The sequence below is a fragment of the Palaemon carinicauda genome, chromosome 32 (genome assembly GCF_036898095.1).
Source record: "Palaemon carinicauda isolate YSFRI2023 chromosome 32, ASM3689809v2, whole genome shotgun sequence".
Taxonomy (NCBI): domain Eukaryota; kingdom Metazoa; phylum Arthropoda; class Malacostraca; order Decapoda; family Palaemonidae; genus Palaemon; species Palaemon carinicauda.
Window position 1 is genome coordinate 23,674,432 of NC_090756.1, and position 23,093 is coordinate 23,697,524.

Below are 23,093 nucleotides of genomic sequence, written 5' to 3' on the forward strand. Positions count from 1 at the left end.
CATAATACACAAAAAAAAAACTTGGTTCTTGAAGCAAAAGATATTGTGAGGAGCAAAACAAAACGTGATACTAAACAATGCGGGCTGATTGTAGATGAAAATCCATCACTTGGAATGTAAATGTATTCCTTTGTAAATTATATTTCTTCATGTTTGGTCATGGTAGCATGCAGGCAAACAATATTGGTGAGGTCGGCTGCAACTGTGCTGTTTCATAATGTTTTTCTAACACCCAATGACAATATCTTTATTTTGGTCGGCTGCAACTGTGCTGTTTCATAATGTTTTTCTAACACCCAACGACAATATCTTTATTTTGGTCGGCTGCAACTGTGCTGTTTCATAATGTTTTTCTAACACCCAACGACAATATCTTTATTTTGGTCGGCTGCAACTGTGCCGTTTCATAATGTTTTCCCGACACCCAATGACAATATCTTTATTTTGGTCGGCTGCAACTGTGCCGTTTCATAATGTTTTCCCGACACCCAATGACAATATCTTTACTTTGGTCGGCTGCAACTGTGCCGTTTCATAATGTTGTTCTAACACCCAATGACAATATCTTTATTTTGGTCGGCTGCAACTGTGCCGTTCCATAATGTTGTTCTAACACCCAATGACAATATCTTTATTTTGGTCGGCTGCAACTGTGCCGTTCCATAATGTTGTTCTAACACCCAATGACAATATCTTTATTTTGGTCGGCTGCAACTGTGCCGTTCCATAATGTTGTTCTAACACCCAATGACAATATCTTTATTTTGTTTTATATTTTGCTTATACTGTTTGTTTTAGCTTATATCAAGTGTGTGTTAACAATTTTAATCCCATAACATTCTTCTGTACTCCCTTTAGCCCCATAGGACATAACTTACGTACGGCATCCTTAGTCTTCTTTCACTGTATCGTTCGTGCATTTAATGTTTTAGCTAAAGATGTAAAAATACATATTTATGGAAGGGAAAAATATTTCGGCAAACTGTATTTATACATACATACATATACCAAAGGCACTTCCCCCAATTTTGGGGGGTAGCCGACATCAACAAGAAACAAAAACAAAAAAGGGGACCTCTACTCTCTACGTTCCTCCCAGCCTAACCAGGGACTCAGCCGAGTTCAGCTGGTACTGCTAGGGTGCCACAGCCCAACCTCCCACATTTATATATATATATATATATATATATATATATATATATATATATATATATATATATATATATATATATATATATTCTTTTTTTTTTTTTTTAAATTTTTTGCTCTATTTGGCTATATGATATGTGTTAAGTAAGACTTATTTTAAAAAAGGGCAGGGGGCTTGGCTTAAAAATTATTTGCACAAGTGTGAACAACCAGATAATGCATTACAATTCGAAAGCTGCTTAGGGTCAACCTCCAGGACACTGGTTTTTGATGGAATACATTATTGCTTTATAAACAGCTAATACTCACAGAATTTTTACATCGGTTATCATCATTACGATTAAATAGTTCAACCTAACAACCGAGTCGTGACATCCGATTCCCAGAGAGCTCATTGGAAGGGCTTACTATGTTGTAAAAGTTTGAAATTTGAATCATAAAATTACAACTTTCTAAAAACCTTGATAACAAAGTAACCCTTTTACCCCCAGGCTATTTGGAAATTTCCAACCCTTAACCCCCAGGGGTTATTTTTTTCAAGCACATTTTGCAGTATGTTTTTTTTTAAATTGCTCTAACAGTCTTAATTTTCGTCATAGAGAGGTCAGGTTGGTCTCATTCTCTTGGAAAATGCCTGAAGTTTCTCAAAACATTATCAAAAATATGCAAAAAAAAAAATTATATAGCAGTTTTTTGCAAAAACGTACCGGTACGTCCATGGGGGTAAAGGGATGAGTTTTGTAAAACGTACCAGTACGTCCTTTGGGGGTAAAAGGGGTAAATTAAAAGCTTGATATTAGTTATTGATCGATGTTTGGTCATGCATATAAAATGTGTTGAAATGTTATACTGACATTCATTTGCAGCACTGAGAGATAAGGTCATACAATCATTTGGATTGATTTATGAAATTAATTTCCTTATTTTGTCTTTCAAACTTTCTCCCAGAATTTTCACCTTGTTCAGTTTTTCATGTGTGTCCTTTCGCTGTGATTTCCTGGGCCTTCCTCCAGGTCTTTTGCCTGATTCTTAGATATCTAATAACAGTTACATATCTAATGTGATACATAGATTCACCCTCCCTTTCATAATTCTAACTTGGAAAATTCATTAACCCTTTAACCCCCAGGCTATTTGGAAATTTCCAACCCTTAACCCCCAGGGGGTTATTTTTTTCCCAGCACATTTTGCAGTATATTTTTTCTAAATTGCTCTAACAGCCTTAATTTTTGTCACAGAGAGGTCAGGTTGGTCTCAATCTCTTAGAAAATGCCCGAATTTCTCAAATAATTATCAAAAATATGATAAAAAAATTTTATAGCATTTTTTTGCAAGGATGTACCAGTACGTCCATGGGGGTAAAGGGATGGCTTTTGTGAAATGTACCAGTACGTCCTTTGGGGGTAAAAGGGTTAACAGGAACTGAAACTATTAAAATAATTCAATCCATCTGCTTTCAATGCAGTTCAAATGAAAAAAAAAAAATAAAAAGTATAAAACAACTTACAAGAAACCCTTCCGAATAACATTCAAGAACAAGAATAAGCCCAATCAGATATGAAACGTCGGAAGCGTTAAATAAGAACTTCATTTTTCTCGGGATTGATTTCATCTTCGTGACATTGTTACAATTCAAAGGTCCTCACAATGTATAGCACCTTGTACAGCTTGTACCTAAATAGGGTTAAATTCTAGCTGCCTTAATACCTCGGACAAAACAGTTTGCAAAGAGAAAAAACTTCAATCCACTTGTTGGTCTAATCCTCATCCAAAGGCTCATGTTATCCACTTCAAGACCCTACGGCTAGACACAACTGAAGCATGAGAAGCTACCACTGGGGCAAGAACCCACAACTGAGTTGGAGGTTCCTAACAGGAGATTAACTACCTTCTGTTAACTACCCTGATAGCCTATTCAATTGGCTGTTGCTCCTGTTATTTAAGGTACATACCAAAGCACACAGATAATTTTATAAGATAAGCTTGGTGGAGAGAGGGGCAAGTGTCACGAAGTTAAGTCCAATGCAAAGGAAAGCGGGCTATTTGAAATCATAGCGTTACAAGATATTTTGTCGCAAATATTTCATATTTACTTAACACTTTTACCCCCAAGCTATTTGGAAATTTCCAACCCTTAACCCCCAGGGGTTATTTTTTTCAAGCACATTTTGCAGTATATTTTTTTTAAATTGCTCTAAAAGCCTTAATTTTCGTCATAGAGAGGTCAGGTTGGTCTCATTCTCTTGGAAAATGCCTGAAGTTTCTCAAAAAATTATCAAAAATATGCAAAAAACTTTTAAATAGCAGTTTTTTGCAAGGACGTACCGGTACGTCCATGGAGGTAAAGGGATGAGTTTTGTGAAACGTACCAGTACGTCCTTTTGGGGTAAACGGGTTAATAGGTATTGCGGTTCTGTTGCATAGAATCACGAATTATAAACTAGCGTACAGCACGGGCTGACTGTAAACAATCTGGGGTATGGGCAAATGAACTCATTTACAGAAAGAATTTTTTCCCCTCGTTTCTCTTTCACTAAGCATTTCTGGGTCATCATTACTGCAAGTTTCTTTCCTAACAAAGGCCTTGATGGAAATTTTTTTTCACAAATGTTAATGAAAATTAGTTTAAATTTTACTCAAAAATAATACCCTTCCAAAATATTCATATCTAAAAAAATCCTCTCATTAACTAATAATTTTTATTAATAAAACTGAAACAAAAGACAGAAAACTTTTTTTGAAAATGTGGCAACATATCAATTTCATAAACAATAATAATTATCTAAGACACTATCATCCCCAGTTATTATTACTTACCAAGCTACAACCCTAGTTGGAAAAGTAAGATACTACTGTATAAGCCCTGGGGCTCCAACATGGAAAATAGCCCAGCGAGGAAAGGAAACAGGAAAAATAAAATATTTTAAGAACAGCAACATTAAAATAAATATTTCCTGTATGAACTATAAAAACTTTAACAAAACAAGTGGAAGAGAAATAAGATAGAATAGTGTGTCCGAGTGCACCTTCAAACAAGAGAACTCTCACCCAAGACAGTGGAAGACCATGGTACAGAGGCTATAGCACTACCCAAGACTAGAGAACAATGGTTTGATTTTGGAGTGTCCTTCTCCCAGAAGAGCTGCTTACTATCACTAAAGAGTCTCTTCTACCCTTACCAAGAGGAAAGTAGCCACTGAAATAATGATAAATAAAAGGAAGGTTACACCAAAAACTTATGACTGAAGCAACGCACCTTGCCATGCCGTGCCAAAACCTGGGTAGTTGTTGTACTGCAGGGTCCTACTCAACTCGCCCCACAGAGCGGCATTCCCAGCCGACGTCGTTCCATGACTAGCACCTCCACTGCTACCGCTGCTACCCGCTCCACTGTTGTTGCTACCCCCGGGGCCAGACCCCGGGCCCCCGTCTCCCCTCTCCCGGCTACTTCGTTCTCCATCATTGTTGAAGTCTGAAAGACAAGTTCCTTTAATAATTCATATGAGAAAAGTGTCAAACAAGTAGTTCCTCATCAACTAATAGTTCAAAAATATTCCTTTCCTCCAAGTGTATTCCTTATATAGTAAGCTAAATATACAAACAATTAAATATATCTATGCCAGTTAGTGTAAGACAAAAATATTCATTTATGAAGCATTTCATCTATCAAAAAGAATTTTAAAAGTTCAAACAATTATTTCTATAGAAAAGTACTTCAGTATTTGTGTAACAAAAATGATAAATTTGGTGATATTTTTTTCTAACTATACAAAGCCAAGTCCTTTACACAAGCCAATAACAGCAAAGCTAGAAAACGGTAGGTTAAATTTTATAAAGAAATGTAAGTAGTCGGCCAGTTGTTACGGAGTGGCCAATTTGATAGCAGCTGGGACTTTCCAGGGGGTGGCTGATGATGGGAAAGTCTTAAGTAAAGTACATTGTACTGGTACACCTTGCCAGCTACGATAATGTGGAGGTACCGTATTAAAGTACATTGAACTGGTACACCTTGCCAGCTACGATAATGTGGAGGTACCGTATTAAAGTACATTGAACTGGTACACCTTGCCAGCTACGATAATGTGGAGGTACCGTATTTCCCGTGTCATAAGACGCACTTTTTTTCCTGAAAAATTACCCACAAAACCACCCTGTGTCCTAACACTAAGAAACATGTCAACTAATGGTATGTAAGCAGTTTTTTTTATTCAGTACCTACTTAATTTCTCATATTTTGTTATTTTGTAATAAAAGCAATTTGGTAATAACTTTGTTTCATGGATTCCAAAATAATATAGATAGTTGTTGTTGAACAGAAACTTGAAAAACCATCTCACTGCAAGTTGAGTGCAGTCTTGCCAAGTTATCTGTAAAATAACTAGACAAAGTCACACAAACAGAAAAAAAATTTCAACCTGTGAAATATATCGACAATTCTTTATTAGATTAATAACTAATTTTGTATGGAAATTTATACATGAGGAATTTGGGAAATATTACTAGCTTTTACTTCCCTACCAAATTTGATCAGGAGTATTTGGCAACACTGCTTTCATGTAAACAAACACTTGAAAATATTACAATGGTAACAACTATGACTAATTTAGTGTTTTTATATGAATGTAATAAAATTGGGTTAACAGGTGTACAGCTAATTAATATTCATCTCTATTATTTCATAATACACCTAAAATATGAAAATTTACTGTGCCGGAAAAAAAAATCACTGACTAGGAATTGTTATGATAAGATGTAAAATCCACAACTTCTTTTTTCCAAAATTTCCTTAGCAAAATATATGGTAGGTCTTACTACTTGTAGTGTCTTATGACACAGGAAATACTGTATTTCCTGAAGACTGGGTCTATTGGAACCTAGAAATACGCATCTTTCAGGTCCATCGTCATAAGAGCCAAGAGGCCTGATCATTTGTCTGACTGTGGCTACGGTCTCCATCTTATCGCGCTGAGAAAGGAGAGCGTCGGGATGGTATCACGATGCGACCAGAGAACTTACTGAGGGTCGAAACCCAAGCTAACACGCGACCTGGCTCGGGACTAGCCTCAGGGCACGTATCCTTCCGCCTGAGGTGGTCCTCACAGAAAACGGAAGTAGGGTAAACTACACAAAACTCGGTCGGTTGAGAGGAGATTCCAGGTACCTCCTAAGAAAGTAGTTCGAGGTAAGTCTCCGTGTTGGAACAAATGTGGTTTGAAGGACAAACTAATTTAATGCTGACAGATCTAGGACTCTTCAACCGGCAGACACCTTTTCGACAAATTTCAACTCAATAAGTCTGAGCAGCCGTCTTCGACCCTTTAGAGAACACCCTTTCCTAGCATGGCCTGGACTTTTGCCTGGAGAGGCTAGGTCCTACACCGACCACTGACAGTAGGATGATGACGTCACTAGTGGTAGAATTAGGGAAGGGAGAGAGCTGATGACCAGGAGGTGGTATCTGGACCAAAGGTAGTCTACTGTCCAACTTTCTAGACTGTGGTACCACCAGCTCCTCCATTTTCTTATAGGCATCTCCCACAGGTGGCATCAAGGGAAGACTAACCCCTAAAACAGGGTTGACGTCCTCTACCTTTTCCCCTTCTACCCTGCCCTTGTCCTTGACGAAACGAAAATGGTCTTTTTATTATAAAATTAATTTTTAAATACAGTATACTTAACTGGTAGTTACAGATATATAGCTTAAATCTCGATACGCAGGATTTAAGCTATGGAAGGGGCAGGGTACAAGTCACTCCTCTGAGCTAGTTTTTATGCTTCCCTAGCCAGGCCGTTGACGACCTATGATTTGCAGAAGTGGAGACGGACTACAGCTGCCGAAAGGAGACCGTACAGTATAGCAGAGTCAAGGCTGGACTTCCTCCACTTCTCACATGTAGCCTCCATTTCCTTCAAGTGAAATAAGAACCTCTATTTCCTTCAGGGGAAATAATCTCTAATTCCTTTAAGCAAGAGCCCCTATTTCCTTTAAGGGAAATAGAGCCTCTATTTATTTCAAGGGAAACAGAGCTGAACCCTTGAGGGAGCCATTCCTCAGGTTCAATATCTCCCTTTTGCCGATCTACCTTTGGAATATGGACACAACAGCATCGCACTCAATTAGGACCCTATTTTTCTAACTAGTTGGCAGCCTGGTGGGTGAGGAACTCTACAGCTCTTGCCCCGTCAGCACGATGTTCCTTGGAGCATTTTTCTTCTCCTTGGGTATCGGCCAAGTAACTGACTGTGCTTGACCAGGGGTTAACCCAAGAAGCGGCCAGCAGGGTCGTCAAAGCCTTTGAAGCAGATAAGGATATAGCCTGCGTTAGCCAGGGGCCAACGCAGCCACTGTGAGATCGAGGGGTAGGGCCAAAGGAGAAAACTCCTGTGTGAGGTAGTACTTCCTCTGTCGCATAAAACCCAGCTGTATTATGAGGGAGGATCTCCCTGCCCTTGAAGAATCTTTCATGGCAGAGACCTGCGTATACACCTTGTCCAGGCAAGGCCTGGTCGACTGAGGTGCCCCAACAAAGTCTATCAATTGCTGTCTCTTCCTCCCCTTGGAGGAGGAGGAGGAGCATCTACGAATCTGTTGACCTTTCTAATGCAGCTTAGCACTTGAAAGAAGGTTGAATCTGACCTTCCCTCTTTCATGTCAGGCCTCATATGACCTACCATCATTTGTTCAAGTCATAATCATCCCCCTCCAAAGCCATACCTGCCGGTCTCAGGAGGGGTAGAAGTCCAGAAATGTCTCTCGTTCCCCTCTCTCATGGGGAGACTGAGACCAGGGGAAAAGAGATAACCATCCTTTTCATAGGATCTCTTGAAACTCGCGAGTCCTTGGACTCGTTCCTGGATCTTTGATCTGTTTTTGGATACCCCTTCAAGATCATTTCTTTCCTTGAGGTGGACATCCTCAGAGAAGGGCGAGACGCGGTTAGATGCGTGGGTCATCTCCTTGGTAACATATGAGCAGTCTACCTGTAAATCCTGGGTTGGAGTAGGCTGTCGTTCCCCGAATGTCTTTCCTGCGCTGCCTGAGAGAAGGAAAGAGAGAGGTCGAGTCAAGTTCAACCAAGGGATAGGAGATAATTGTCCACCAGATTAATTTGCTTTGGTGACATTGACTCCAGGTGCATCAAGGGAGGATGGTCGCCTCGAAGAGAGGCCTCCTACCTCCCCCAATTGTGTTATGCGCATATCAGCAAGTATCCTCACAAGTCACTGAAATAAAAATGCCGGAAAAAGAATTGCAGTAAGAGAGTTCTGCCAAAGAGGCCTGCAAGCAAGAACGTATGCTCTTGCTGACTGCTACTATCAAAGTGACTACTCGGTGAGCAAGCAGGGGCGGGTAGGGTTTGAACGTTCCCGACCGGTAACCACCAGCCAGCTACCTACACCTCGTTATAAAATTCCAACTGCTGTTACCATTCTCCTATGTAAATGACGAGAGTTTGTATTTGTACTGGAACAAATATTGCGTAAACAAACAAAATTCACGGATACAATTTACATGTGAAGAACAGGTAATCCCTGAAATGAAACTTACTTGCATACTGGTTTAGAGCTGTGGCATACTGCGCAAAATTACGCTGTCTGTCACCCATTATGTCTCCTGAAAACATAAAAACTCGATTAGATGAGACACTGAAATAGGATACACTACAGCAAATGAAACAGTAACATTATGTGAAACATTTTATGTTGAAATAAAAAAAGAGTTATGTAGGTTATACTCATGACTGCAATCTATCCACTTATATAGGGGTCAAATAACAATTAACTTTGTAACCAAATTACTGATATTTAACAAAACACTAGTCAATCCTATCCTAAAGCAAGTTATTACCAGATAATAACTGAATCAATTTAAAAAAAAACTGTAAAAAGTGCTGTTTTTCCATTCATACAACTACTACTTCAACCAGTACTGCAACAACTCACTTGGTATGACCAAATTCTACACCTAATTAAGCAAGACTATAAAAAAGACTGGAGAGTAATTAAACAGGGCTTATGGCACTACAGTATTGCCACTCCTTCCTCGCAGGTCTGTCCAAGAAGTAACTTCGAAGTCGAGGACAGACACACTTAGTTCCAACCCAGTGAGGTCATAGCCAATAAAAAATGGCTGCCTCTCTCTGGAAACAGAATTACCGAAGAAAAAAGGCATTTACGTTCTGTTCTGAAACCAAGCTAGAATAAAATGGACAAATTCTACATGGATACTATATAGACAATGCACCCGGAAGGTATACTATTTGCTAGTTTCCATTCCTCCCCAAAAAGGTTAGGGACACTGACACAAAATAAATCTCATATAATGAAGTAGCTGACTTCATGAGAACGATCACATCTATCACGGTGTTAAGTCAGTCAGATTAAGGACTAATAAGAATACGTAAACGCTAGACAAGTAAAGCCGATCATTCGTTATTTCCTTAAGAGCAAACCCTTACTGCTGCTAGAGAAGCAACTCCTGTGGGATCGTAAGAAAAGAAGAGGAACTGGACCCATAACAGATACAGGATTCCGAACAGGCAAAACATGAGTGCTTCCTGAAAACCATAAGTCAACCCCCTGGACACCACCAAAGGTTGCTTGCTCTTTCATCTTGATAAATATGAATTAGACCCTGCAATCTCTACTTAGAGCAAGTCGAGAATTCGTTCATCTCCTCCGGGGGAACACGGTAGCGTTGATGTGCGACAACGCCACAGTAGTAGCCTACATAAAGAAGGGGGTCTAAAGTCGAAAGAGCTATGTTCGTTATCGATGGAACTTCTGGAATGGGCAGCAGAAGAAGGGATCGAGTTCACAGCAAGATTCATCCCGGGAAAGAGGAACGTCCTAGGAAAGTAGTTCTAGGTAAGTACTCTGTGTTGGAACAAATATGAATTAGACCCTGCAATCTCTACTTAATAGAAGGAAATGGGAGATATAAAGTTGAAAGCAAACCTCAATCCTAAAACTACCTTCTGGAAAAGTATCAATTGTGCCTACATAACTTCACTACTGTAAAGGACAGCCTCACAGTATCCAATGAAAGATTATCCAAAATAAATGTCATAAAGTATATATCTCCACGTAAGGTGATTTCAATTACACTAATACATGGTCTTTGCACCCTCCAGGTGGTGCCACGATTTACTTTTTATTCGCTTCCTACTTAAAAGATTACTAATAATATCACTATACTATTTCAAAAATTAAGATTAAAAATTTAATCGTTTTACCTTCTCTTTCCCATTTTTCAAAAGCTATTTACAGTAATTCCCCACAAACATCAATACCTAAAGATCAATAATATCATAAGGAAAAACAGTTCAACCACAGTGTGAAGTTTGAATTCTGAACACTAAATTCTAGAAAAAAAAGTTAAATGTTTGGTAACAGAATAAATATACGTAAAATATCTCAATTTATTTACAGGGTCTGAAGCAAGAACCTCCTTGGGTTAGCAACAAAAATAACTGCAATTTTGAGCTTTGTAGTTCTGGTTACAGCATTACATGGCCTAGGATTACAATACGTTATCAAGTATACAAGAGTCAATTAAAAATAATTTTATATAATTTGGTAACAAGTTAATGTCAGCTTAGTGGGACTAATGGCAACACATTCTGTAGGTCTTTATGAGCTGTGACTACAGTGCGATACATTTCACTGACAAACAGAATCTTACCATATCTCTGAGCTATGGACAGGACTTTGTTAAGTTCTACAATTATAAAGCATCTGTCGAGTTATTTTGGACAAGGAAGGGGGAAAGTTTATATACTGATCATATGTTGTCTTTTTGGACATGGTTGCGAAGCAATGACCAGTTCCCTTCCTCGCAAATCATGGGCAACTCTCAAACTTGAATAATGACAAGTTTTATTTGAAGGTTAATGCAGAAGACCTCTTGCCTCTTGAAATTTAGGCCCAATTCATTTATGTCCTCATGAGACAGTTTTCACTAGATAAAAAATACAAGTCTGTTAAAGCTTTCCTTCTTATTAAAGTAGAATTGATTTATATTGTCTCCTTGGCGCTGACAAAGGTACTTGTCTTGCCCAGGTAATCAAGCAATGATTAATTGTATATATATTAAAGGGTTTATAAAAGAAATGGTAAAAATGGCATGACTATAGATTCTTTATCTCTTGTGCAATACATTTTGCAGGTCTATGATTGTATCCACATGACCAAATACTGCCCACTGGGCAAACATCGCTACTAGACAATGATGGGTGGCAGGAACGAGCTGCAAAGATGCCTGAAGCACGACAACCAAAGGCATGAATCTCGCAATAAACAATGCTACCAGATCTAGCTTAGCACAATGGTACCTTTACTGGTGCAAGGAGACAAATTTTGCAGGCAAAGTAAACACACATGTACTGTACTAAGATCGGTCGAACCTTGGGCTTGGGAGTTATTTGGTCATTTCTAGTACGGAACAGTGCGAAATCAGTCAAGGTAATAAGCACGACTAAAATGAAAAGAGAAAACTGTCCTGAAGCGCTGTAATTGCAACAGTTTGGAAGAAATGCTACGGAAACTTTTGCAGACATTTAACTAGAAACTTCAAGGCTACGAATCACACAAAAATGTACCCTTAAACATATGACCTTTATAGAGATGAGAAAAACATTGGTAACTGTAAAGATAAGATTTATGTGGGACATAACAGAATAATTTAACAGCGACATGGCATACAAAACATGATATTTTACTCCTAAATCCGTGTTCTCGCCAGTGTCGCAAGGACGAACACGGCAGTACGATTGTTTGTCTATGCTGTTGTTGCATCTTACACCACCAGCATTTATTGCTGCTCCCCATCACGTTCTGGTAACAACGCTTGCCTATCAGGCGCTGGCCAGTTGTGTGGACGCACCCTAAGCAGTTTTCTTTCTGAACTAGATTTATTGATTTAGATTGGATTTAAGAACAAGGGGAAAACCCAAAAGTTGAACCATAAAGGAATCTTTAAGTGGCTGGGCAGGAAGATGGAAGAAAGGAACAGCTACATACCGAGAGGACGCTATTAAGACCCTCGAGTTAATGCCTACCCTGCAGCGCTTGAGGTGTACCGAAAGCACTAACACCAACGATGACTTAGCTTTACGTCCTTATGAAGGGCAACGTGATGGAAAATCTCTCCCTTCAAGGGCAAACACTTAAGACATCCATACATTTAATAAACTATTACCACAATTGTGTTCAATGCAAGCGTTCTCAAAATAAATTTATGGTGGTGTTAATTCTTTTGATCATCATACTATGATGGCTATGAGTAGAAAAATGCCTTAGGCTTCCAAGCTCATTCTGATGGTAGAATAAAAGGATGAGAGAGTAAGATTGTTCAATCATGTTCAGCACACCATAAGGACCAAAATGGTATCTTGACTTGCTGGTATCAACACTTGGATATATAAACGATGTGTTTTTTACTAAAGCCAAGACAGTTCATTGTATAGAATATGTTATGATAGTCCAACGCACTACATATTTCATGTCATCCTTGATAGGGAATTGCAGTCCTAATTTAATACTAACATCCGCCATTACTGACAGTGTCAGTTCCGGAATGCAACAGAATTAACGAGGATACTGTTACTGTTGTCTAACTCGTGTAACTCCAAGTAGGTAGCCCTTCTTTCAGCGGGTTGTTTATTGGTCCACATGATCATAGATTCCTGTTGTTACTGAGTAGGAATGAAAAAAAAACATGGTCACACTCAAGCAAGGAAGCAAAGTGCTCTCATTTCTCTACTTCCTCGCCTTCTCCTTCATTGGATAGAGGAAAGCACATTAAGAATGCAAAGACTCGCCTCCGTTCTACAAGGAAACAGAATGTCCTACAAGGAGACCAAAGCTCATCCTACTTATACCACATTTAAGTATGGTTCCATCACTATTCTTGACCCACCATCTGATGTGTTACATTATCACAGGTGTGGGGTTAACTGAAAGGCCTTTCAAGAGTATAAATGATTGTAAACTACTCATTGATACTTCCACACCAAGAAATGACTGAACAGGCGACTGAATAAACCACAGGTTGTCCCAAATGATGCAACACTTACCCATCTAGACTACCATGAGATATGGGCTGTTTTACAAAAACTCACAAGATGTTTGAGAAAATATCTTCCAGCAGGTTTAAAATATCTCGGGAACAACTAGATTACACCATTCATTTAAGAATTTCCCCCAATTTAATAACAAGGTAAGGATTACTAGGGTTTTCTATTGCAAATTCAAACACAAAGCATGCTTTAAATGCTTCTCACAAAATTTATCAAAACCAAAAATTATGAAGATGCTTATATGATAGTTTCATAACTGTTTCACAGCGCACACGTCTAGTTTCATGTGCTTGGAAGAACACTGGCCTCATTGAGCACGTCGAAAGCACCGCACGGCGTACAATATAAAAAAAAATATGTAAAATCTAAATGCCTGTACTGTATAAAGAAGCAAAATCATTTAACAATCAAAGCGTATCTTGACTGGGATTAAAGTAGACACAACTGCTGGTGACACAGTTAAACTTTTCTGTTGGTCTTTAATCATTTAGTTATTCGGTAACTTTGAGTATCACCCGTCAACTACTAGAGACTTTTATGAAGATCAGATCTAATAAATGTTTTGCATACTAATCGCAAAACTTTTGTGACAATACGGAAGTTCTCTTTCAAAGTTCTGCATAGTCTGGTATGTTTTAATTGACACTTCCTGTAACTTTACATAAGCTACTCAAACTTTCAAAGCAATCACGATCGTTCTTAACTTTTATATTTTCCAATATACTGTAGTACAGTACAGTAAGTTTTTTTTTTTTTTTTTTTTTGGTGGTATGTTTTTTATACTAAGGATTTGTTTTAATTTATCAGTTGATTTAAAGTTTCAACAAATATTTGCAGTACTTTGAACTATTTTCAACGTTATCATTTGTAATCTGCTTCAACTTTTTTAAAGACTAGGTGAGGATAGTATTTTTATACTTTAAATCAACATATTAAATTATCACTTATTTGTTGCCGGACTCTATACAGTAAATTTAATTATGCAAAGAGTTAGACATGTGGTTGTCTGGGGGCAATAAAAAGTGTGTCACAGAATCAACACAGTTACATGTGGCTACACAGTTCATGTCTCAACAGTCTATGATTTCATGACTGGTTTTTCCCTCGGGGCAAATTCTAACAAGTTCATCCACTTCTCTCTCATTCAGTGAGCTATTCAAAAGGTTTAAAGATTGTTAAAAAAATAGCAGCCCTAGAAACTGATTATATATCCATGTGATCCGAGCCCAAGCTAGGATCAGGAAGGGCCAGGCCATGGCTACTGATGACCCAAAACAACCCCATCCTTAATTCACAAGGATGGTTAGGTTGCAGACACTAAAGAAAAACTATCAACCTTGAGCAGGTCTCGAACGCCAGTCCAGCGTGTGACTTCCCACCGGTCAATGGCATCCTGCTACAGCATCTCCAACTGACTACGCATCTCCCATTCCTACGACGCGCGCTGTCCACCCATCTCTAATCTAATTTCCTTCCTCGAAACACAGTACAACTGTCACTTCTCCATATGTAATTCTATCATGCTTCAAACAAAAGTATCAATAGCTAGCTTGTACTGTAACATCTTTACAGTTATTACTTTCACCAAATATAAAGGTAAAAGTGTCTGGTTTCAGTTCCAGTGTCATCCAAAGAGACGGCCACCAAAATATCAGACAGGGAAGCACAACCCCTCACTGTGGTACCCATGCAACAGCAGTATCCTCATCAGTAAACAGCTTCAAATCACGGTCCCAGGCTGGGATCAATCTGCTGCCAAGTGAATGCTAGGGAAATGCGTTACCATTGTACTAGCATCACTGGTGTAAGATTTCTTTTTAGATTACTCTGACAATGTTTCTTTAATAATAATACAGTTAAGGTTAATAAGAGATTACACGGTACCTTTACATAAGGTATGGTATTGGCTGTCAACAAATTAGTTTTTGAGGGAATGGCATGTCACATTCTAGTAAAGATTTCTTCTTGAACGATAAGTAAAAGGTTCACCAAACTTTCAACTAGGCTGCACAAGATACTAGAGGAATTGGAAGACCCAGGGATACATGGCTGAGGACTATGAAGCATGAAGTAGAGGAGTGGAGAAGTATTGAATTAAAAGCTCAAGATAGAGACAACTGGCAAAATATAACCGAGGCCCTTTGCGTCAGTAGGCGTAGGAGGAGATGATGATGATGAAAATATAAAAGAATCTTCACAGCTAAGTGAGAAGAGATTAAAAAGAGTGAATTTGAAGAGACAGAAAACAATGCATCTGTGGCATCCGAATGCATGCTACAAGGAACCAGATAAGGCACATTGTGAGCAGGAACACCCATCTGACAACTTAGGAAAATAACAGCTGTCATTTCATAAAACGAAACTTTCTCTTTAGGCAAACCAGAGATGCATTTGACCCTAGCAGGCACATCTCTCTCTAGGCATACCAGAGATGCAGTTCACTATGGCAGGCACACCCCTAATCCTATTATCAAACTAGGAGGATAATATTCTCCAAACACATTGATGCGATGAATTAAAAATCATCGGGTCAACTTTTTGTAACTACAAGTAATAATATTTTGCTGAAATCAGAGTCCCATGTTTGGAATAAACTCTGGTACTATTTCTAAATGAAGCTGTTTTTTTCTAGTCTACAAAACAAATGTATCCAATAGGTAACATCCTTGCCAGGTGATAGATCGCCAGACTGGGGTTCAAGTCCCGCTCAAACTTGTTAGTTCCTTTGGTTGCTGCAACCTCACCATCCTTGTGAGCTAACGATGGAGGGTTTTGGGGGAGCCTATAGGTTTACCTGCTGAGTCATCAACAGCCATTGCCTTGCCATTCCTGGTCCTAGCTTGGGTGGAGAGGGGGTTTGGGTACTGATCATATGTATATGGTCAGTCTCTACGTCATTGTCCTGCTTGATAGGGCAATGTCACTGTCCCTTGTCTCTGCCATTCATGAGCGGCCTTTAAACTGTGTTTCTCATCATTATAACAAGCAGATAAACTATGATATGAGCTGGAAAAAATGTTCGGACGACTGTACATTTATAGTGAACTTTAAGAGAAATGGCAGTGCTATTAGAATTAATTTTAACATCGCGTGTGTTGCGATGTTTGAACTGTCAAGATGAAACTTGAAAGTTGTTGATGCGTTTATGAGGAATCATCGTTTTATAAGAATTGCCATCGACAGTTTAATTTTGGCAGACATTTGGTTATCAACCCGTTATTCGTGTGAAGATACGCTTTATACTGCTGTCATTTTGTTTCTTACTAAGGCACAGGTGACTCATCAGTCATAGAAAGAAGACACTCTCTTCCTTGTATAACTAATAATCAAAATAAAATATTTTAAAAAACATCAACATTAAAACAGATACATATAAACTGTAAAAACTTGATGTCAGCTTGTTTAACATGAAAACATTTGCTGCAAGTTTGAAGTTCTGAAGTTCTACTACAAATCATGAACTATGTAGCTGACAATAAGGTCTGGGAAGTTCTGAATGCAAAGGATGGTCAGAATTGAGAAAAAAGGAAAAGTACAAGATTGAAATCTTAAAAAATCTTGACTTTCTAAATAGAAAGTCTCAAGATTGCCAAATGTTTCTTTCAAGTTAATATGGAATCAAGAACTACACATGAAAGTTTAAATAACCTGCATGTAGTTTCATGAAACATTGTCAATTAAATAATCCAATATCAATCAACTACCATAAACACTACATTGAGTTTTGTAAGGTTAGAATAATAGCGGTGTTTATGTCAAGAGATTCAGATAACAATGATCCAAGCCAAGGAGGTTAGACCGAGACATAGTGAAGAAAATAACCAACAACGTTTACAGTGTTTTGAGAAGGTTCAAACAGGCTCTACAATATTTATAAGTTCCAAAAGGTTAAAAACATAGTGACAAGGCCCTAGAGACTGACCATATATACATATGATCAATGCCAAGCCTATCTCCACCCAAGCCAAGACCATAGAGGGCCAGGCGATGGCTGCTGATAAGTCCCGTCTCCCTATCCATTATTATTATTATTATTACTTGCTAAGCTACAACCCTAGTTGGAAAAGCAGGATGCTATAAGCTTAGGGGCTCCAACAGGAAAAATAGCTCAGTGAGGAAAAGGAACAAGGAAAAATAAAGTATTTTAAGAGCAACAATATTAAAATAAATATCACTTTATAAACTATAAAAACTTTAACAAAACAAGAGGAAGAGAAATAAGATATAAGATAGAACAGTGTGCCCGAGTGTACCCTCAAACAAGAGAACTCTAACCCAAGACAGTAGAAGACGAACCACCTACCACTGATATGACATGAGAAATTAGTGATTTAAAACTCTACCATACATCAATATATATTTCAAAGAGTTTCACAAGATTACCAACAGCAACGACCTTAAGCTTTGCTATAGAAATACCAGTGCATCGAGGCAACAAACTTTACAAGCTAGGATAAAGGTAATTTAATGGGCACCCCGCGAAAGCATTTCAAATACAAGAGATGTTTCATGATTGGCCTCCAGGATTGAATATTATTATTACTTGCTAAGCTACAACCCTAATTAGAAAAGCAGGATGCTATAAGCCCAGGGACTCCATAAAGAAAAATACCCCAGTGAGGAAAGGAAACATGGAAAAACAAAATATTTTAATAGTAACATTCAAATAAATATTTCCTATATAAATCATAAAACTTAAAACAAAACAAGAGGAAGAGAAATAAGATATAATAGTGCCAAAGTGTACCCTCAAGCAAGAAAACTCTAACCCAAGAAAGTGGAAGACCATGGTACAGAGGCTTTGGCACTACCCAAGACTAGAGAACAATGGTTTGATTTTGGACATTATACTCATTCACTGACTTCCTTTAGATAAAAAATTAAAACAACTGGCTAGGCTAGATTACAGATGCCATACTGAGGGAAATCAGTTTTACCGAAGAAAAGAAATATGGCTTGAAACTTGGCAAATGTAAATATTAAATTTCTTTCCCTAGGCTATTTTAAATATTCAACGCCAGTGACAGCGGAGGTTACGATTTGGCGAGGTGTTGTGGCCTAGCTTTCCCGAACATAATTTTGGACTGAATAAATAAGCCAAGCTTTCCCAAACATAATTTTAGTCTAATTAAATAGGCCTAGCTTTCCTGAACATAATTTTACACATATATACCAAGACACTTCCCCCAATTTTGGGGGTTAGCCGACATCAAACAAATGAAGCAAAAAAGAGGACGTCTCCTCTCTATGTTCCTCCCAGCCTGACAAGGGACTCAACCGAGTTCGGCTGGTACTATTAAACAGACCACCCTCCCCCGTTATCCACCACAGATGAAGCTTCATAATGCTGAATCCCCTACTGCTGCTACCTCCGTGGTCATCCAAGGCACCGGAGAAAGCAGCAAGGCCTACCGGAACTGCGTCACAATCGCTCGCCATTCATTCCTATTTCTAGCACGCTCTCTTGCCTCTCTCACATCTATCCTCCTTTCACCCAGAGCTTCCTTCACTTCATCCATCCACCCAAACCTTGCCCTTCCTCTTGTACTTCACCCATCAACTCTTGCATTCATCACCTTCTTTAGCAGACAGCCATTTTCAATTCTAACAACATGGCCAAACCACCTCAACACATTCATATACACTCTAGCTGCTAACTCATTTCTTACACCCGTTCTTACCCTCTCCACTTCATTCCTAACCCTATCTACTTGAGATACACTAGCCATACTCCTCTGACACTTCATCTCAAACACATTCAATTTCTCTCTCTCCATCACTTTCATTCCCCACAACTGCGATCCATACATCACAGTTGGTACAATCACTTTCTCATACAGAACTCTCTTTACATTCATGCCCAACCGTCTAGTTTTTACTACTACCCTAACTGCCCCCAACACTTTGCATCCTTCATTCACTCTCTGACGTACATCTGCTTCCACTCCACCATTTGCTGCAACAACAAACCCCAAGTACTTAAACTGATCCACCTCCTCAAGTAACTCTCCATTCAACATGACATTCAACCTCGCACCACCTTCCCTTTTTGTACATCTCATAACCTTACTCTTACCAACATTAACTCTCAACTACCTTCTCTCACACACCCTTCCAAATTCAGTCACTAATCGGCCAAGCTTCTCTTCCGCATCTGCAACCGGTACAGTATCATCCGCAAACAACAACTGATTTACCTCCCATTCATGGTCATTCTCGTCTACCAGTTTCAATCCTTTTCCAAGCACTCGAGCATTCACCTCTCTCTCCACTCCATCAACATACAAGGTCAACAACCACGGCGACATCGCACATCCCTGTCTCAGCCCCACTCTCACCGGAAACCAATCGCTCACTTCATTTCTTATCCTAACACATGCTTTACTACCTTTGTAGAAACTTTTCACTACTTGCAACAACCTTCCACCAACTCCAAATAACCTCATCACATTCCACATTGCTTCCCTATCAACTCTATCATACGATTTCTCCAGATCCATAAACGCGACATGCACATCTTTACCTTTTGCTGAATATTTCTCGCATATCTACCTGTAAAATTGATTCATACAACCCCTACCTCTTCTAAAACCACCCTGTATTTCTAAGATTGCATTCTCTGTTTTATCCTTAATCCTATTAATCATTACTCTACCATACACTTTTCCAACTACGCTTAACAAACTAATACCCCTTGAATTACAACACTCATGCTCATCTCCCTTACCCTTATATAGTGGTACAAAACACGCACAAACCCAATCTACTGGTACCAGTGACAACACAAAACACATATTAAACAATCTCACCAACCATTCAAGTAGTCACACCCCCCTCCTTCAACATCTCAGCTCTCACACCATCCATACCAGACGCTTTTCCTACTCTCGTTTCATCTAGTGCTCTCCTCACTTCATCTATTGTAATCTTTCTCTCATTCTCATCTCCCATCACTGGCACCTCAACACCTGCAACAGCAATCATATCTGCCTCCCTATTACCCTCAACAATCAGTAAACTTTCATAATACTCAGCCCACCTTTTAGACTGAATAAAGAGGCCTAGCTTTCCCAAACATTATTTGAGACTGAATAAATAAGCCTAGCTTTCCCAAACATAATTTTAGACCAAATAAATAAGCCTAGCTTTCCCAAACATAATATTAGACCAAATAAATAAGCCTAGCTTTCCCAAACATAATATTAGACCAAATAAATAAGCCTGGCTTTCCCAAACATTATTTGAGACTGAATAGCCTAGCTTTCCCAAACAATTTTAGACCAAATAAATAAGCCTAGCTTTCCCAACATTATTTGAGACTGAATAAATAGGCCTAGCTTTCCCAAACATAATATTAGACCAAATAAATAAGCCTAGCTTTCCCAAACATAATTTTAGACCAAATAAATAAGCCTGGCTTTCCAAAACACAATTTCAGTCTAATTAAATAGGCCTAGATTTCCTGAACATGATTTTAGACTGAATAAATAGGCCTAGCTGAATCATCGGTACGACCTAAGTGTATAAATCTAGCGCTATGTAGAGATGGAGATATTTGGCAAGACCTAAGCATCATCGGACAATTAATTGCATGGGCGAGGGTGCAAAGCCCCCAAAATAGGACAGGGCTTCCACGATTATGTTAAAAAGGGACGCAGGGCTTCGATATCCAATATCAATGATACTAGGGTACATTATTACAAAATCATATTGGATATACATATATATCTAATCCATATGTAATTTATAATGTACAAATAGGCCTAAATGTTGATGTATTATTACTAGCTAAGTTACAACCCTTAGGCCTATGAAATCTATATTGAGAAAATAGATTACTTTAATCAGGCCTATTGCCTGAAAATTTAAGATATAGATACAAATAAAAGTAGGTTTATTAATTTTAACTAGGTATCAGTTATATAGGCCTATTCTCCCGATCATAATAAATAGATAAATAATGATGTTAATCTGGGTATTAAAACAAAGCAGATAAAATGGCTTCTGTTAATAAAGAAAAATATATATGAAAAAGGGAAATAATTTCAGGACCGAACGACTTCAGAAAAGGAGGCGCCCTTGAGAGGCAGCAGGAACAACAACAACAACAACAACGCCCGTCGGAGGATTCAATAAGAGGACATAGGAGGAAGAGCCGTAGGACACTCCGAAGGGCGTGAAGGAGGAAAAGAGTTAAGGATATATGAACACATGGCTTTTTTTTTTAATAGGACTGCCTGCTGGTCCTTCCTCCTGCTCCTGCTGCCGCTGCTGCTTCTCCTTCTGCTGCTTCCACCGCCGCCCATACCGGGGGGCGGCTGGCTACATTTCACGCCCACGGAGGACCTGGCTCGGCCCGCCTCGGAGCATAGGACACGTCGTTGGGAATTATTTCCACCATGCCATAGGAGGCGTTTTGAGCGCCGCCCTAAGAAACTAATCAATACAAGAGGACTTCTGGTGGGTATATACACACACACACACACTCACTCCCCCCCTTCGACAGCACATCATCTTTTCAGCCCCTTTTCGGGCCTATTTCGGCCCCGCACGCCCACGCCCGCCCTCGCTTACCATGCGAACATTGTTCTCGTCACCCATTTAACACTGGTCAACCGTCAAACACATATTTTTGTGGGGGAAATTCGCACTGGAAGGAAATTTCCTGTCCTTGAGTATAACCAAGCGAATAAAAGCAGGCGGACTCAGGGTTGCCAGATTGTTTCGACTGCATTGTCGTACGTGAGCCTTAAAATTCTCGTTTTTTAAACCAAAATTATCGTACACGGTTCCAATATAATTATTAAGAACTTATACGATTGATTTATTTCAAAATATTTTAACATAATTGTTTAATTAAACACACACATACACATATGTATGTACCTAATGTATGTATCGTACATCGTACCGGGACCTAAAATAATCGTAAATGTATGATTATTATCGTACGCATGACACCCTTAGGCGGACTTGTTGACGCTCGCCGCTAGATGGCTCTTCGAGCGCCATAGAAAACCTTCCGCAGGGGAAACTCTTCTAGATTATAATTCATGACTCCAGGGGTCAATTATGCATAAAACGTGCTGCCATTGGGTGGCATTCTGGTATTCTACGACTGGAAACTAGTATAGAATAAGTTTATGATCTCTTTTATATATATATTTCGTTTTTACGTCCGTTTATGATTTAATTATATGGTCTGCAATGTTACGTTTTCACGGTGGCTTTCAATTATGCATGTATTATTATCAGGCGTAATTATAAATAATCTACGGTTTAATAACTATTAATAGTATTATTCTATAGCAATAGATATAATTCAAATCAATTAAATTTACTTTAGAGTAAATATAAAAGTTTATTTCCCCCACTTTCAGACAACTCTCCAACCTGGACTTCTTTTGTCCTTATGTAACGCGTGTTCCATATCTGTCAATCAATTTGAAGTATCCTCAATAACTAATGATGAAGCATCAATCGAATACTCGAAGACATTGATGTCCTAAATGTCCAAGTGTCAAACAATGTCCATTTTAATGACCGATAATAGGACACGCGAGATAATTCAGCGGGTGTCAGATGCCATGAAAAGTAAATGGCGGGAAACTGGAATATTTATGACGACGTAATATTAAACTTCTCTTGCAACTATTAACAGGTTTTGCATTTATTGACTCGCATTACTTCTTAATTGCTATTGATTCTTAATTAATTAATTGTATTACGCATGTTAAATAAGTTGTTAATCTCATTTATTGGTTATTAAATACAAGACGATGTACTTAAAATATCTAGTTTTAATTCATCTAACCAAATGAATTAAAAATAACTTAGCTAATTCAGAATTAGTAACTATAACAT

The 23,093-nt window shown here is 38.6% G+C and overlaps 1 protein-coding gene across 2 annotated transcripts in view; it reads right to left on the reverse strand.

The window, feature by feature from the left end:
- LOC137625327 (serine-rich adhesin for platelets-like) overlaps positions 1 to 21,944 on the reverse strand; it is a 58,638-nt gene extending 36,694 nt beyond the window's left edge. For both annotated transcript variants that reach the window (XM_068356166.1, XM_068356165.1), the window contains exons 1-3: positions 21,804 to 21,944; positions 8,699 to 8,764; positions 4,406 to 4,621 (exon numbers count right to left, since the gene is read on the reverse strand). In XM_068356166.1, the coding sequence (XP_068212267.1) occupies positions 4,406 to 4,621; positions 8,699 to 8,756 (274 nt within the window). In that variant the 5' untranslated portion in view covers positions 8,757 to 8,764; positions 21,804 to 21,944. The remainder of the gene's footprint in view (positions 1 to 4,405; positions 4,622 to 8,698; positions 8,765 to 21,803) is intronic.
- Between the last annotated feature and the right edge of the window lie 1,149 nt (positions 21,945 to 23,093).